The 14,237-nt window shown below is 40.2% G+C and overlaps 1 protein-coding gene across 2 annotated transcripts in view; it reads left to right on the top strand.

The window, feature by feature from the left end:
* Positions 1-14,237, top strand: part of Ctnna2 (catenin alpha 2) — a 1,128,304-nt gene that overhangs the window by 297,534 nt on the left and 816,533 nt on the right. For both annotated transcript variants that reach the window (XM_051154752.1, XM_051154753.1), the window contains exon 4: positions 10,319-10,485. In XM_051154752.1, coding sequence (XP_051010709.1) covers positions 10,319-10,485 — 167 coding nt within the window. The remainder of the gene's footprint in view (positions 1-10,318; positions 10,486-14,237) is intronic.

Genomic DNA, 14,237 nt, shown 5'->3' with positions numbered 1-14,237 from the left:
TACGTGTATACAATTGAGAATAAACATGAGTTAATATGCATGATGAGTATGAATGATGAACCATGGTGATAATGTACAGAACTATAGAAAACAGAGGCTAGGAACAATAAATTTCTATGTAGTTCAAGTCTTAAGAAAATTGCTAGTGAAGTATTGCAACTTTATAATTTTACTTTATTCTGTTAAAAAAAACTTTACTGTTTGTAGTTATAGCATCACTAAATACCACCTATTTTTCAATAGTCAGAGTTTGTACCTTAAGGGGAATATATGTAAAATTGTTTCATAGTTTACCGTGAAAAAGGAACAAATATCTTTCCCAGTTTCAGTTTATTCACTCAGCATGATCATTTCTAGTTCTATCCACTTGACTACAAATTTCAAGATTTCCTTGTTATTAATAGCTGAGTAGTATTCCATAGTGTAAATGTGCCACAGTTTCTTTATCTGTTCTTCTATTGAGGGACGTCTAGGTTGTTTCCAGATTCTGGCTATTACAAATAAGACTGCTATGAACATGCTTGAGCAAATGTCCTTGTTGTATAGTGGAACATCTTTCAGGTATATTCCAAAGAGTGGAATAGCTGGGTCTAAGATTCACATGACATATACTCACTTACAGTTGGACACTAGCCCAACAGAGATGTCCTCTGAGAGGTTTCATTCAGCGGGGGATTGGGACAGATGCTGGAACTTCCTATTGAGACTCCAGGTGAAAGAGGTGTGGGAGAATGGGGAATAGTAGGACCAGAGTGTCCAGGAACCCTACAAGAAAACCATCAAGGCTGGCATATCTGGACCCAGGGAGGGGAGGGTCTGTTCAAACTACTGTACCAACCAAGGACAATGCATGCAGCAAACCTAGAAACCCTTTTCAGATCTAGCTAAAGAGGCAGTACATTCTCCACAGTTGTGTGGAGAGCAGAGGCTGACTCTGACATACACTCTGGTGCCACCTATGTGACCACTAGTCCTTGGTGGGGAGGCCTAGTGGCACTCAGAGGAAGGGGAAGCAGGCTATCTGGATGAGACCTGATAGACTGTGAGCATATGGTGGGGTAGGAAGTCTCCTTCTATCACAGGCCTAGGGGAGGGTAATAGGGTGAAAGAGGGAGGGAGGGAGGAACGGAAGGATACAAGTGGGGCGATAACAATTGAGACGCAATCTGAATAAATTATTTAGATAATTTTTTAAATGTAAAAGAAAAGAAAGAAAGAAGGAAGGAAGGAAGGAAGGAAAAGGGAAGAAATAGCCAGGAAGTTCTCCCTGGAGGACTACCTACATTCCTAGTGCTTAGGAAAAGAAGACAGGAGGACAAGGAGTTCAAAAGGTCACCCTAACAACTCTCTTCTTGGTAACCTGCCCTCAGGAACAGTCATAGAGGAGGGGAATAAGGGGAAAATGGGAGGGAGGGAAGAATGGAAGGATACAAGGGATGGGATAACCATTGAGATGTAACAAGAATAAATTAATAAAAAAATTTTTTAAAAAGGAAATAAGGAGAGTCAAAAAACAAAACAAAACAAAACAAAAGGTCACCCAATCATCCACAGCAAATCTTAGGTTAGCCTGGGCTACAGAAAAAACTGTTCTGGCAAACAACGGGTGAGGGGGAGAAAGGCAAATAGAAAGACAGACAGAAATTCAGAGTCAGATGTAAGATTGTGGAAGATGGAGAACTTTGCTTTTTTGCTCACTATCTTTAGGAGTTTTTTGCTGGAAAAAGAAAAAAGTTAATTAACTGTCAATATGTTGTGTAACTATACAATGGGTCACAATGCAACCAGTTTAAATGCTGGCAAAAATACAGATGTAAAGAACTGTCCTCCATCCCTTGGTGATTGGTCTTAAGTTGTTAGAACTATGAATGTTATTTTTTTGTGCCTTTTAATTGTCTGCGGTTTTCAGTCTCCATATAGACCAGCTGTTTCTTTAGTAATTAAGCCACTGTCAATGTATATCATCACATCAGGCATGTGAAGGCTCATTGGAATGTCTCTCTCTCCTTGGCTTCATTGGCCATTGTTCTCCATTATTCTGGTTATTCTGCCAAGCTTACTCTGCAGCTTGCGTTTTTCTTCATTTTCATTTCATCAGTGTGAATTCAGGAAGTAAGACCCTTGAATGCTACTGCTAGGAACATGCAATGAAAACTGTGAGGTAACCCTCAGCATGGCAGGCTGGCAATGCTTGTGTTGTCCATCCCATCGTCACCCTGTACTTCTTAGCCTCACCTCACAGTTCTGTAGAAGTGCAGTGATCAGATTTCTAAAATGTGCTTGTTTTACGTGCAGACCACTCTCCAAAGAATGAGCCATGGTCTTGGGTCATTTGGGATTACCACTTACCTCTAAAAAAATCTCCCTCTTCCTAAGACTGTTCTCTACCTGGTGCCCTCCTGTGCATTATCATCATGGTTCACTGTTCTACACATTAGCACATATTAAGTCAAGGTTATGGCCAGTTGTGTATACAAAGACCATTGTCTCCTGGGAAGGCTGATGCTCAAAGCAAGCATCCTTTTTTATTTTTTTCAAGCCAAGTAACATTTAAACATATACACTAACTTAAAAAAAAGGTTTCACTGCACAGATATTTTCTTTTTAAATTTTTTATTTAATATTCTTACATGCATATAGTGTATTGTGATCAAATCTAACCCACATCCTTCCAATTATCCAACCACTTTTTCTTCACAACTAATTTTCTTTTCTTTAATCTAATGCCTTTCATTTAATTTTCTCTAAGTCCATTTAGGCCTGCCTGTATATGCACAGGTGTGGGACAATCTACTAGAGTACGGGGAGTGTCAGTTATTTTATTGCTTTTCAACAAAAAGCACAGGAATTAGATATCCAAAAATATGCTTCTAATCTGTAACCAGTATTTCAACTCTTCTTATTACATTGAGAAAACCAAGCAGTGGGGTTGGAAACTGTATTAGTAATAATAATGATTAGACCATCAGCATTGGTTACCTTTCCATTGCTGAGTAAAAAATAGCAACCTAAAAGAGATAAAGGTTATTTTGTCTTAGAGTTCCAAAGAGATATAGTCATGGCACAGCAGGCATGCTGGTCAGTGGTAAAAGCACAGCCCAGGAGCAGGAGACAAGAATGAGAACAAGATGAGAGGTCAGGTTGTAATGCCTCAAGCCTACCTGTAGTATTCCATTTCTTCCATCAAGGCTCCATCTTCTATACATTTCATAAACTTCCTTAGGGACACCAGCCGGGAACCAGCTGTGCAAATACATGAGCCCACACGGCCATGTCCCACTCGAGCCACAGCAGCCCCTGATATAGGTAAAGGCTTATGCCATCAGTCTGGAGTATATCACCTTTAATTTTAACCTAAATAACAATTGGTAAGATAACTAATATTATTTTCATCCCCATTTTATAGTTGAGGGACAGAAACATCATGGTCTCAGGAGCACTGAGCTCACATGGTTAGGAACAGCTGGAGTCAGAACCTTTCTGATTTTAAATGCCTATTCCCAGTCTTCAAATCTGTTTTTGTTTTAAATTAGTATACAGTTTATTAGATGCCATTATGGCATTTTCAAACAAAATGTATTTTACTCACACGTCACCCCACTTCCTTCCTGACTCCTTCTTCCTTCCAAGTCTCCTTTTTGATTTCATGTCACATGTGCCCTCAGATCTGGGAAATAAAATATTAATTGAGATGAATCAAACTCAGGAAGACAAAATCGTGCATGTTCTATTACGTACGCAGATCCCACCTTGTAATTTATGTACATACATACACACACAGCTATAAATATAGGTAGAGGTTTTTCACCTTTAATGTGTATTAAAATATGTGGAGCTTTTAGATCAAGGTTCCTGTCATAAGTTTTTACGTGAAAGAACTACTTAAGTCTGGCTGCTTCTAACCCCTCAGTCACGTTACTTTTCTTTCCAGCAGGTGATGGAGACTTAAGGAAATCAGAGAGAGTCTTCACAGCAGATTCCTGCTTTCCTCTCTCCAGTACCCCTCCCCTCTCCTACACACTCTTCTATTTCCCTGGCTTATTATTTCAGTCTTACAGAAAAGCAGTTCCCTGAGAAAATAGCTAATTTTATCATGATAAACTTGCCTATCATTCTGTAATATAGATTTCCGTTTTGTCCCAGTAATCCCAAAGCTACAGGGATATAAGACACATTAGTGTTATCGCTGATTTCTCATTGGCTTTTCTTCAGGATCTTTAACAATGTGAGATCATTTGTATCTGCTTAGAGTGGGCTTTTAATTTTTAATTTAAACTGAGTGAAATTACCTGCTATTTATCTCAGAGCATGCTCAGAACCTAGCCTGAGATTTACATTTACAAACTTACATTTCCCCTTGGGAGAGTGAGCTCTTCCTCTCCGCTTCTTCCCTGCCTTTCTCCTTCCCTCCCTTTCTCTCTCCCTCCATTTCTCCCTTCCTCCCTTTTTCTTTTCCTTCCTTTCTTCCTCCCGCTGTCCTTCCCCTTCTTTCTTAGTCTACTTTTATTTTTCTTCTGTCTGTTTTCACTGCTCTGTGTCTTTCTTTATATGCATCTCTGCCTCTTTTCCTTTCTCTTTTCCTTTCTCTTTCTGTCTGTCTCCTCTTTCCTGGGTCTCTATCAGACTGCTTACTGTCAGTAACAGTGGCTAAGGCTGAGAACTAGAGGGCATCCTAGGGTGACTTCTAGGTCCTAGTGTCTCCGCATAAAGACTTGAACAGAAATCTACAGTTAACACAGAAGCAGGGGCAGTCTTTTAAGAGCAGACGAACTTTCAAGGAGCAAGCAGACCAGAGTGACGAAATGTTTGGACATTTTGAGAGCCAAGGATGTACTAAAAGTAAGGGCTTTATGTGACCTTAGCATGAGGTTTCTTGGATCATTGCTATAGCACAGGCTTCCGACTCAGACTCTGTCACAGTCAGTTCTACATGAAACCTTGTGGGTTATATGCTCCATTAGTACCCTATTATATTTTAATTTATTTATTTATTGTGTTGGAACAGGGACATGTATATGTGCCAGAGAACACATGTGGAAGTCAGAGAACAACTTTCAGGAGTTGTTTCTCTGCTTCCTTCATGTGGGATCAAACTCAGATCATCAGTTTAATGGTAAACCTCTTCCCAACTGAGCCACCTTGACATCAAAAGTACTTTTTGGATTTTTATTTATTTGTTTGTTTTGTAGTGCTGAAAACTGGACCCAGGACCTTGTTTATGGTGGGCAAACAATCTTCAACTAAGCCGCAGCCTCAACCCCTTTGTCTTAAATCTCCATTTAGGGGTGTGTATATAATATTACAATTAGCCAGTTGCTATCACACACACTGAAATGAAGCTATACATTTTATTCAGCCTTTGTGGGGAACTGAAGAAAGTTCCATCTTTGCTCTTTGCCAGTCTGGTTTTTTATGTTAGTTCTTCATCCTTCCCAGGAGCCTTTCTGGACCTCACTGTCCACCCTGACCTCCCACCTTACCAGTAATGCCTAGGTGGGCCCCAGGTTGATTTACTGGAACTCTCTCCTGATACCATGTCACCCTTTACCACCTTTGATAGACTATGCTTCATCATGCATGTGGCGTGGTGATATATTGTGTTACCCTGATCCACTGTTTGAATGTTTGAACTGGAAAATCCAGTTGGTTTAGACACAGTTTGGTTAGCAATACTCTGCCCTCCATGTGCTGGGAGGAGATGTGCTAAATTGTCATTTTCGAGTCATTTGTTCTGTGAGTAACCCTATCCTAGTGCTTTCTTCTCACCCAAATTAGAGCTCACCCCAGTTTATCCTGTGGAAACTGGAGTCATCCAAGTAGTGCCCCCCTCTCTGTGTGTGTGTGTGTGTGTGTGTGTGTGTGTGTGTGTGTGTGTGTGAGTGTGTGTGAAATGTGGGACATGCATATTAATAAGCAATTGATAATTGTAACCTCTAATTGAAATTGGTTTTAGACTTCCAAGGATTGTGTGTCTTAACAATTCACCAATGTACTGGCACAAAAATAAAATTTTGTCTTTTCCCAAAGTTCTTTTAACACACCATGAATTATTCTCTTTTGCACCTCTGCATGAACTTTAAGCTAGAAAAATATACTTTCTTTAGGTGATATAGCATCTTTCGAGAACCCAATGATATAATACCTTTCCCTACTTGCCCACATTTCTCAATAGAAATCAGATTGCTATAAGGGGTGAATGAATTTTAACACCAATTGAGAGAATTATATGCTATTTTGGCCTGCCTATAAAATGATTGGTTTCTTTCCCTTTGTGTCTTGGTGTAAATGGAAAATGTAAACACTCAAACTGTAGTTGGTTTTATATAATTTGGCTATGTTTTGCTTAAAAGAGAACCATAATCATATCTATTACAATATTGAATAAACTGCCTCATCACCAGTCAAAATTAGTCTGATCCACTGCACTTGCTGAGTAGTGTGCTCCACTATACAAAGCTCTTCCTGCCAGCCCTCCTCCCCTATAGGGTACTCATCACCAATACAGTAACTGGCTTGTCATGGTTAATCATCTCCCTTTGTTTCCCATATACTTCATCCCTCTTATCACTTATGTACCACTCCTGTGTCCTTAATAGTCACCATCAGCACCACATTTTCTTCCCAACAACCACTGGCTGTATTTCAAAGACTTCTACACACTACTTCCCCCTCTATCTATTTGGTTCCTTTTTATTCCTGGTCCACTGCTCTTACCCTAACTGTATTTGTCCTTTGCCTGGTTTTTCTTTCCTACCATTGCCCTTCCAGTTTACCGTATATAATATGGCTGACATATTGTCCAAAATAAACATCTATTAGAGTCACTTTCTCTCTGCCAATTGTGACTTTTCTCTCTCTCAACACAAACCTCTTGCATGGTGTGATGTCCCAGCCACTTTCCTCACAAACCCTTCCATGCAGCCACAGTTCCCATTGCTCAGCCTGAGCCTCCAGGCTTCCAAGTCACATGCTGTGTTCATCTTTGTGCCTGAGTGGGAAGGCACCTCTCTTTTTTCACAGCTCATGAGAGAAGACTGCTCTCCCCCGTACCACTCGTGTACTAAATGAAGAGATCAGTAGTTTCTTTCCATCACCTTCACTCTGCTCATGCATCTGGCACTTTGTCACTGTATTCTGGTGTGTGTTTAGAAGCTTGCTTTCTCGTGAGAGAAGGAACTCCTGAGGACAGAATGGGTATTCCTAGCCATCATTTAAATTCCAAAGCCTGTTTCATAATGTGGCAAGTGCCAAATAGAGTCCAGTTTCCTAAATGTACTCTACATTGATTAGGACGCTTCAAGAGAGGATTGGAAGTACGGAGCTTCTCTGTACTCATTGTTTTATTAACTCAGTTAAGAGCATAGTTCTTTGCAATGATCTTTTCTTTCTCTTCCCTTCTTCCTTCCTTCCTTCCTTTCTTTTCCTTCCTTCCTTTTTTTTTGTTGAGATGATCTTGCTGTGCAGTCTTACACAGTCCAGAATTTGATTTGTAAATTAGACTGACTGCAGACTTGCGCCTGTCTTCCTGCCTATGCCTCCTAAGAGCAGGCTTTAAAAGGTCAGTGTTTTAAGAGTCCACTGTGGGTGTCCTACCTGCTTTTTATTGTCAACTTAGCATGACCTAGAGGCGCCTTTGGAGAGTGAACCTAAACTGAAGAGTTGTCTCTCTCACAGTGGTTCTCAGTCTGTGGTTTGTAACTCTGTTGTAGACGGAGCAACCCTTTCACAGGGGCTGCCTAAGACCATCAGAAAACAGATATTTATATTATGATTTATAACTGTAACAAAGTTACAGTTATAAAGTAGCAATGAAAATAATTTTATAGTTGCGGGTCATCACTCATGTATTAAAGGGTAGGAACAGTAGAAAGGTTGAGAACCACTGCTGTATCAGATTGGCCACTGGGGGTGTCTATGAGAGATTGTCTTAGTTTATGATTGATGTGGCGTGGCCCAGCCCTAGTGTAAGTTGTGCCATCCTTATACAGATAGTTCTAGTCTATATAAAACAGCTAGCTGAGCATTAACCAGAGCACAAGCCAATAAGCTCTGTTCATGTGTTCCAAATCATGGTTTCTGATTTGGTTCCTGCTTGTGTTCTCTGCCCTTCCCTTCCTCAGTGATAGACCGAGGAAGCATACAGGAAAGAAAGCCCTTCCTTCTACAAATTTCCATGGTCATGGTGTTTACTCCAGCAACAGAAAGCCACCTAGAATAGTGGTGCGATTCACTTCAAGACTTGTGTGTCAGTCATCTCAGCTAGCTGCCTAGGAATTTGCTTCGGCTCTAAGGAAATGAAGAGATAGGAGAGTTAAGCTTAGGGGAAGTTTGATGCCATATTGGATTAGCTATTTTATTTGAGTTCTTATGTCACCTTTGTCACCTAATCCCTGCCATAACCACAATATCAGGTAGGAAAGACAGAAGGTTAGTGGAAAGAGAGGGCATAGGGATATTTTTACTACTACTTGCTGATTAGGGGTGTTGAGTTTCTTGGGGCATCTCCAATTTTCTTCTTGTTTGGATATCTCCAATTTATTCTTCTTGTTTCTTTTCTCATGACCACTTCACAAACCAGCAATGGCAGGAGGAGGAACCAGCAGGGGGAAAAGCCATGCCTCCTCTCTTAGGGCTCTGGTCTTTTTATACCCTCTCCAAAGTCTGTAAAATTAAAGAATCATCAGTTGTCAGATTCTCTCCCCTGCCAGAACAGGCATGAGGCAATAATCTGCTGCTGAGGACAACCTGAAGCAGCTGGTACTCTTGGCCTCTGAGACATCTCTCCAGTCCCCGGAACTGGGATTTTAAGGCACTAACATTGTCACTGCACTTCCCTCTTTTTGTTTTAAGCCAGTAATTGTGCTGTGTTCAGTGGGAAATTATAAACAGAGACAGTATCAATGAACTGAACCCTTTTCAATTCAGTAGTCAAGGTTTTGTTTGCTTGTTATCTGTAACCTGAAAACTCTCGCTCATATTTTTTGCTGCTGAGCCTGGAGCTAGGGCTCCAAAGCTGCTTTCTGACTGCAAAAGATTACTTTGTATATCCCTCTTGGACCTGCATTCATTTGTCCAATGGCCTTACCATAGAGTATTCAAACCTTGGAAGCCTTTTTTTTTTTTTTTTTTTTTGAGAAACCATTGCAACTAGAAATGGCTTCCTCCCTTCTCTGGTTTAAAAAACAAAAAAAAAAGTACTATATTTCTCACAGTTACTGTATCAGTAATTTTGAGAAATGACTTTGAAAGTACCATATTTATCAGAGTTAACGTGCCTAATATTTTGAGTTCGGAGGCTTTTAGCCTTAAAATTTCTTTGTAAATGGCGATTAACCACAGTTAAAGCACTGGGCATTTTAATATCTAAGGTTTTTGCCAGCTACTGAGAAAGTTAATGATGGTATTCTTGTAGCTCCAAGTCACCCTTCTGGTGGCTCAGTTTGCTTAAGATTAACCCTTTCTTTCCAAAAAAGTTGGTTTTCTTTAACTTTGTTGTATTGCACAGCTTCCTCCTGTCCCTCCAGGCTGCCCGCCTCACCCAGGGGCTGTGGGAACTTGGGAATGAAACTACATGGAGAAGAGCTAGGCAGTAATTTGCCTCCTAACACAGTCTGCCTTTCTTTTTCCTCCTGCTCAGTCACCAGATCAGAACGCTTTCATTCTGCCTTTTCTAACTCTTTTTGCTTTCCGAGCATTTTAACCTCTACCTATAACCTCTTCAGTTGCCTCTAATCCCCCTCTATTTTGCATTTGTAACTTTTTAAATTACTCAGTCATTCTCCTAAACTTTTTGTAGATAGACTATAGGAGACAAAAGAAAAAAATATAGAGAAAATCCCCTCTGGAGAAAAGCAGGAAAGAACCCAGCAGCAGTAGCTACAATAAATGTTTTGTTGATGTCCTGAAAAACAATATCCATTTCTTAGTATAGTGCCATCTCCTCTATGGCATTAGAAACAAGATTTCTCCATTATTCCAAGCCCTATATCTGGGTGCTACTTGTTGGTGCACTTTTTTAAAAAAGCTACTTTACTTGGGTTATTATATAAGTTAATCTTAGTTTTTAGACCAAATACATTAAATGATTTTCCTATTGGTGTTAAAACCATCATTTTACACCTTAGTGAGAAATAATACCTTCCTTTGTCCAGTAGCTCACTCCATGCTTTGGTAATCTAGACTTGAAAGGCCCTATATGATACTAGTATTTCACAAGTGCCAACTTCACAGTGAGGACGGTATTGGCTCTCTATAGATCTGCCAGTTTACTATGCTCTTAGCATTCTTACTACCGGCCCACCTTTGTGTTTTCTTGCAGGTGAAACAATGCGGATCGCCTCCTCTGAGTTTGCTGATGACCCTTGCTCTTCGGTCAAGCGTGGCACCATGGTGCGGGCAGCACGGGCTCTGCTATCAGCTGTGACACGCTTGCTAATCCTAGCTGACATGGCAGATGTTATGAGACTTTTATCTCATCTGAAAATTGTAAGTATGTAGACCTCATGAAGACTTCTGGGTGGGGGGACAGCTGGGAAAGATTAGGCATGCTCCACTGCTCATACACAGCCTGGGTCAACTCCCTTCCCAGTGTACCACCAAATTGTTCTAGTAGCTCATTTATAGCCCACAGAATATTCAATTAGCTAAGCTTCATCTGAGTCATCGCCCCTCTTTCAAACATAGAGCTTGAATTCATTGCTTCCTAGAATAAGTGGCATGACAGTCTTGAAAGATAGGAGCCTGGCATATGCTAATTTACTTGTGATTTTTTTTTAAATTTTATTAATCTATTCATATTACATCTCAATGGTTATCCCCTCCCTTATTTGTGCATTTTTAAAGATATATTAACTAATATACACTTGAAACTATTGTGGTCTAGCAATAAAACATTGCCCAGTTCATATCTTTTTTGAGTACAATCAGTCTTTTTACACCAAGCACCTCAACTGAGTCTCTACGCTTCTGTGGCCCCTGTATCCATACCTCACATGTTGTATGAGGTTTCTTGTAATTCTTTTGTTCTCTTGTCATGGCCACAGATTTTTACCAATTCAGAGCCTAAGCTAACTTCCTTGATCTGTGACCACGAGGCCTCCCACAGTTTTACTAGTTGTTAAACAGAATTGTAGCTTAACATTTGTAACAAACAAGAGAAAGAAAAATGCCTCTTTCCAGAGACTCCCACGTCCATCACAACTACCACAAAGCCTGGATTTTTCTCCCACTCTGCAGGTGATGAGGTATGAATCACAGGGATTCCCTGGGAACCATATGGTGGCTGGCTGGGTCTGATCCTTGGGAAATACTAGCTCATCTTGCCCCACATACTGCTTTTGGGGTCTTCTATTCTTTCCCAGTGAAGAGAACGAGTTGTGATGAGGCAAAGTGATGAGTGATGAGAGCTCATTCACCTCACTTGTGTTAGATTTGTTCTCTTGTGGGATCACAACATCTTTAAAGCCCTAAGTGTTAACTTCTCAAGATTACTAGACTAGATCCCAGAATAAGGCCCAAGATTTTTAGTTTTATAGACACTTTCCTCAAAAAATCTTAAAATCTGGTTTTTCTCCTTGAATTCTGTGGCCTTAACTCTAAAGCGGAGTGTCACATTTCATGTTTTCCAGCAGGTCTCTGAGAAGCCAAGTGACTCAAAACAGAATGTGCTTGAACTACTGTTGTTAAATTTTTTCTCAAATAATGGGCATTCCAATGCTAGATTTTCCGATGGAATGCTATTGCAAACTACATGACGCACACAATTCGAGAAAGAACTTTACCTTTCCTAAAAAATAATTAGGGAAAAATACAATGTTAAGATGAACTGATTGGGCACTGGATTCAAACTGTTGTGGTTTAATCCAAGAGTGACATTCAGTTTATTAGCTCTAGCACAAATGGTCCCTTCCCATGCATGGTGGTGTCCCTGAAGTCTTTGTAGTCTGTAGTGGTAGCTGGCACTTCCAAAGCCCCATGTCTGTTATATGCAGCTTTTATAATACAAATAATTTGTATTTAACTATGCTAGAAAGAAGGTTTTATGATCTTTACCTTACACACTACCTCGACATCAAAGGCAACATCTTAAGGAAACTAATTTTGTTCAGGAAGCCTTTTTGAACAGTGGGTCAGTAGGACTGAACCTAATTTAGTTAACAATACATCTCACCCATTTCTTATCATAGGCAATGCTGTTCCTCATCCCTTAGGCCATTATGATGGGCTAAACAATCTCTCCAAGTAGCCCACATGATGAACATACTCTTTATATTTTTAAAAATTGTTTTTTTTATAATTTTATACATGAGTACTATATTTACATCATTTGTATGCCTCCAACTCCTCTTCTGACCCTCTAATTTTCAAATGTAAAACCTCATCTTTTTAAATCATTATTGTTGCAGACACACACACACATAGACACACACAGACACACACATACACAGACAGACAGACAGACACACACACACACACACACACACACACACACACACACACACGGATAGACAGATAACCTCCTGAGTTAATTTAGTGTCACTTAGGTGCACATGTGTTTAGGGCTGATTGCTTGGGACCAGATGACCAATCAGGATGCTTGTCCTTGGAGCAAGCTGTTTCTCCCCCAGCAGCCATAATTTCCTGAATGTCTTCAGCTAAGGGTAGGATCTTTAAAACTGAGTTGAGATAGGATAGATATTGAATCTCATTCGGAAATCTACACCCAACAAGACAGGAAAGACACTTACTTCAAACTGGATGGATGCAGATGGCCAAGTCACTATGAATGTAACATGTATAGAACTCATTATTCTCATGGTTGTCACATGGTTCTCCCTGCTGTATGTAGTTTGTTTTATACATGTGTAATAAAATAAAAGTATTTTAAAAAGTCTTTATTCACATTGGAGTTGTCATTGTCATTATGCAGTTCTTGTTGAAGCAACCATATTGTTGAGATTCCAAGGGTACCATTTCCCTGTTAGACACTATCTCAAAACAGACATCCTTACCAGGTGCTCTTTCTCTTGTAATCTCCCCTCTCTGGAATCCTGTCTCTGGTCTCTGGCTTTTCCTTTATGTCCCCTGAGACTTAGCTGTAGAGGTTGCAGGTATAGCAGTGGTGCTGGACAACCCACAGCAACTTATCTGCATTTTGCCCACTTGTCAATCTCTGTAATGCTCTCTATTTCTTGAAAAATACGTTTCTTTGATGATGATATGAGTTAGACTTATCTGTGGCTGGAAGGTAAAATATCCAGAATGCAGTTAGAAACTATACTAGTCTAGGAAAATGGCACTTACTGGGTTTTCCTCTGGGGTCAATGGCTGCTCTAGCATCTGTATCTGTGTATTGGGCTTGGAGTTCAGCTGATAAGAGTGCTTGCCTACTGTTCTCAAAGCCCTGGGTTTACCCGTCCTAGTACCACATAAAGCTGACATAGGGCAGAACTCTCAAGAGTAGAAAACATGAGGATCAATAGTTCAAGGTCAGTCTCAGCTACATCAAAATGTTGGGCTGGCCTTGGATGCATGAGACTCTATCTCTAAATAAATACATAGATAAATACAGTTAAGTGAATAAATCTAAGTCTGTGAGATTGTCTACAATACCATTTCCTGTGATCAGAGCGTTTCCTCCCTCCTTTCCCCCCTCCCTCTTTCCCTCCCTCCCCCCTTCACCTCTCTCAGCCAGTGCTGTTAACTGATACTTCAGCAACCCTTTGTAATGTCAGTTGCATTCGGTCATCCACACAGCAGACTGAGGTGTGGTAAGGAAAAGGATTTAGTACAAAATCATGCAAAGGTCAACACAGCAACATTAAGTAGGCCTGTCAGACTGTCAGTAGTAAAATTAAAAATGATTGTAGGCTAGATAATGCATTTGTTCTCAGACCACAGCAACAGAGAAGGTGGCACGTTGCCATCTTGTGGGCATATGCAGAACTGCAGTTTCTGGAAACTAGCACTGACTTGGGGTGGAGGCTGTGTCCCACCTTGGGTTCACATCAGTCCTGGTGTCATTGCATGAAACTACCTCTCAAGAAAACTACCCTGAAAATATTGGCGCATATGGACAAAAAAAAAACCTACTACAAATAAAGATTGTGTGTGTTTTCTGAGTAATTTTGTTAGTAAAAAGCTTAACCTCTTCAAATGTTGCAGACATCTCTTTATTTTATAAACTTAAGATTAAAAACACGAGAAGCTGTTTTCTCCTGGATGCCAAGGAAAAGCAA

This window comes from Acomys russatus, chromosome 13 (assembly GCF_903995435.1).
Source record: "Acomys russatus chromosome 13, mAcoRus1.1, whole genome shotgun sequence".
Lineage (NCBI taxonomy): Eukaryota > Metazoa > Chordata > Mammalia > Rodentia > Muridae > Acomys > Acomys russatus.
The sequence above is the reverse complement of the archived record's forward strand: the minus strand, read 5'-3'. Positions and strand labels throughout refer to the sequence as shown.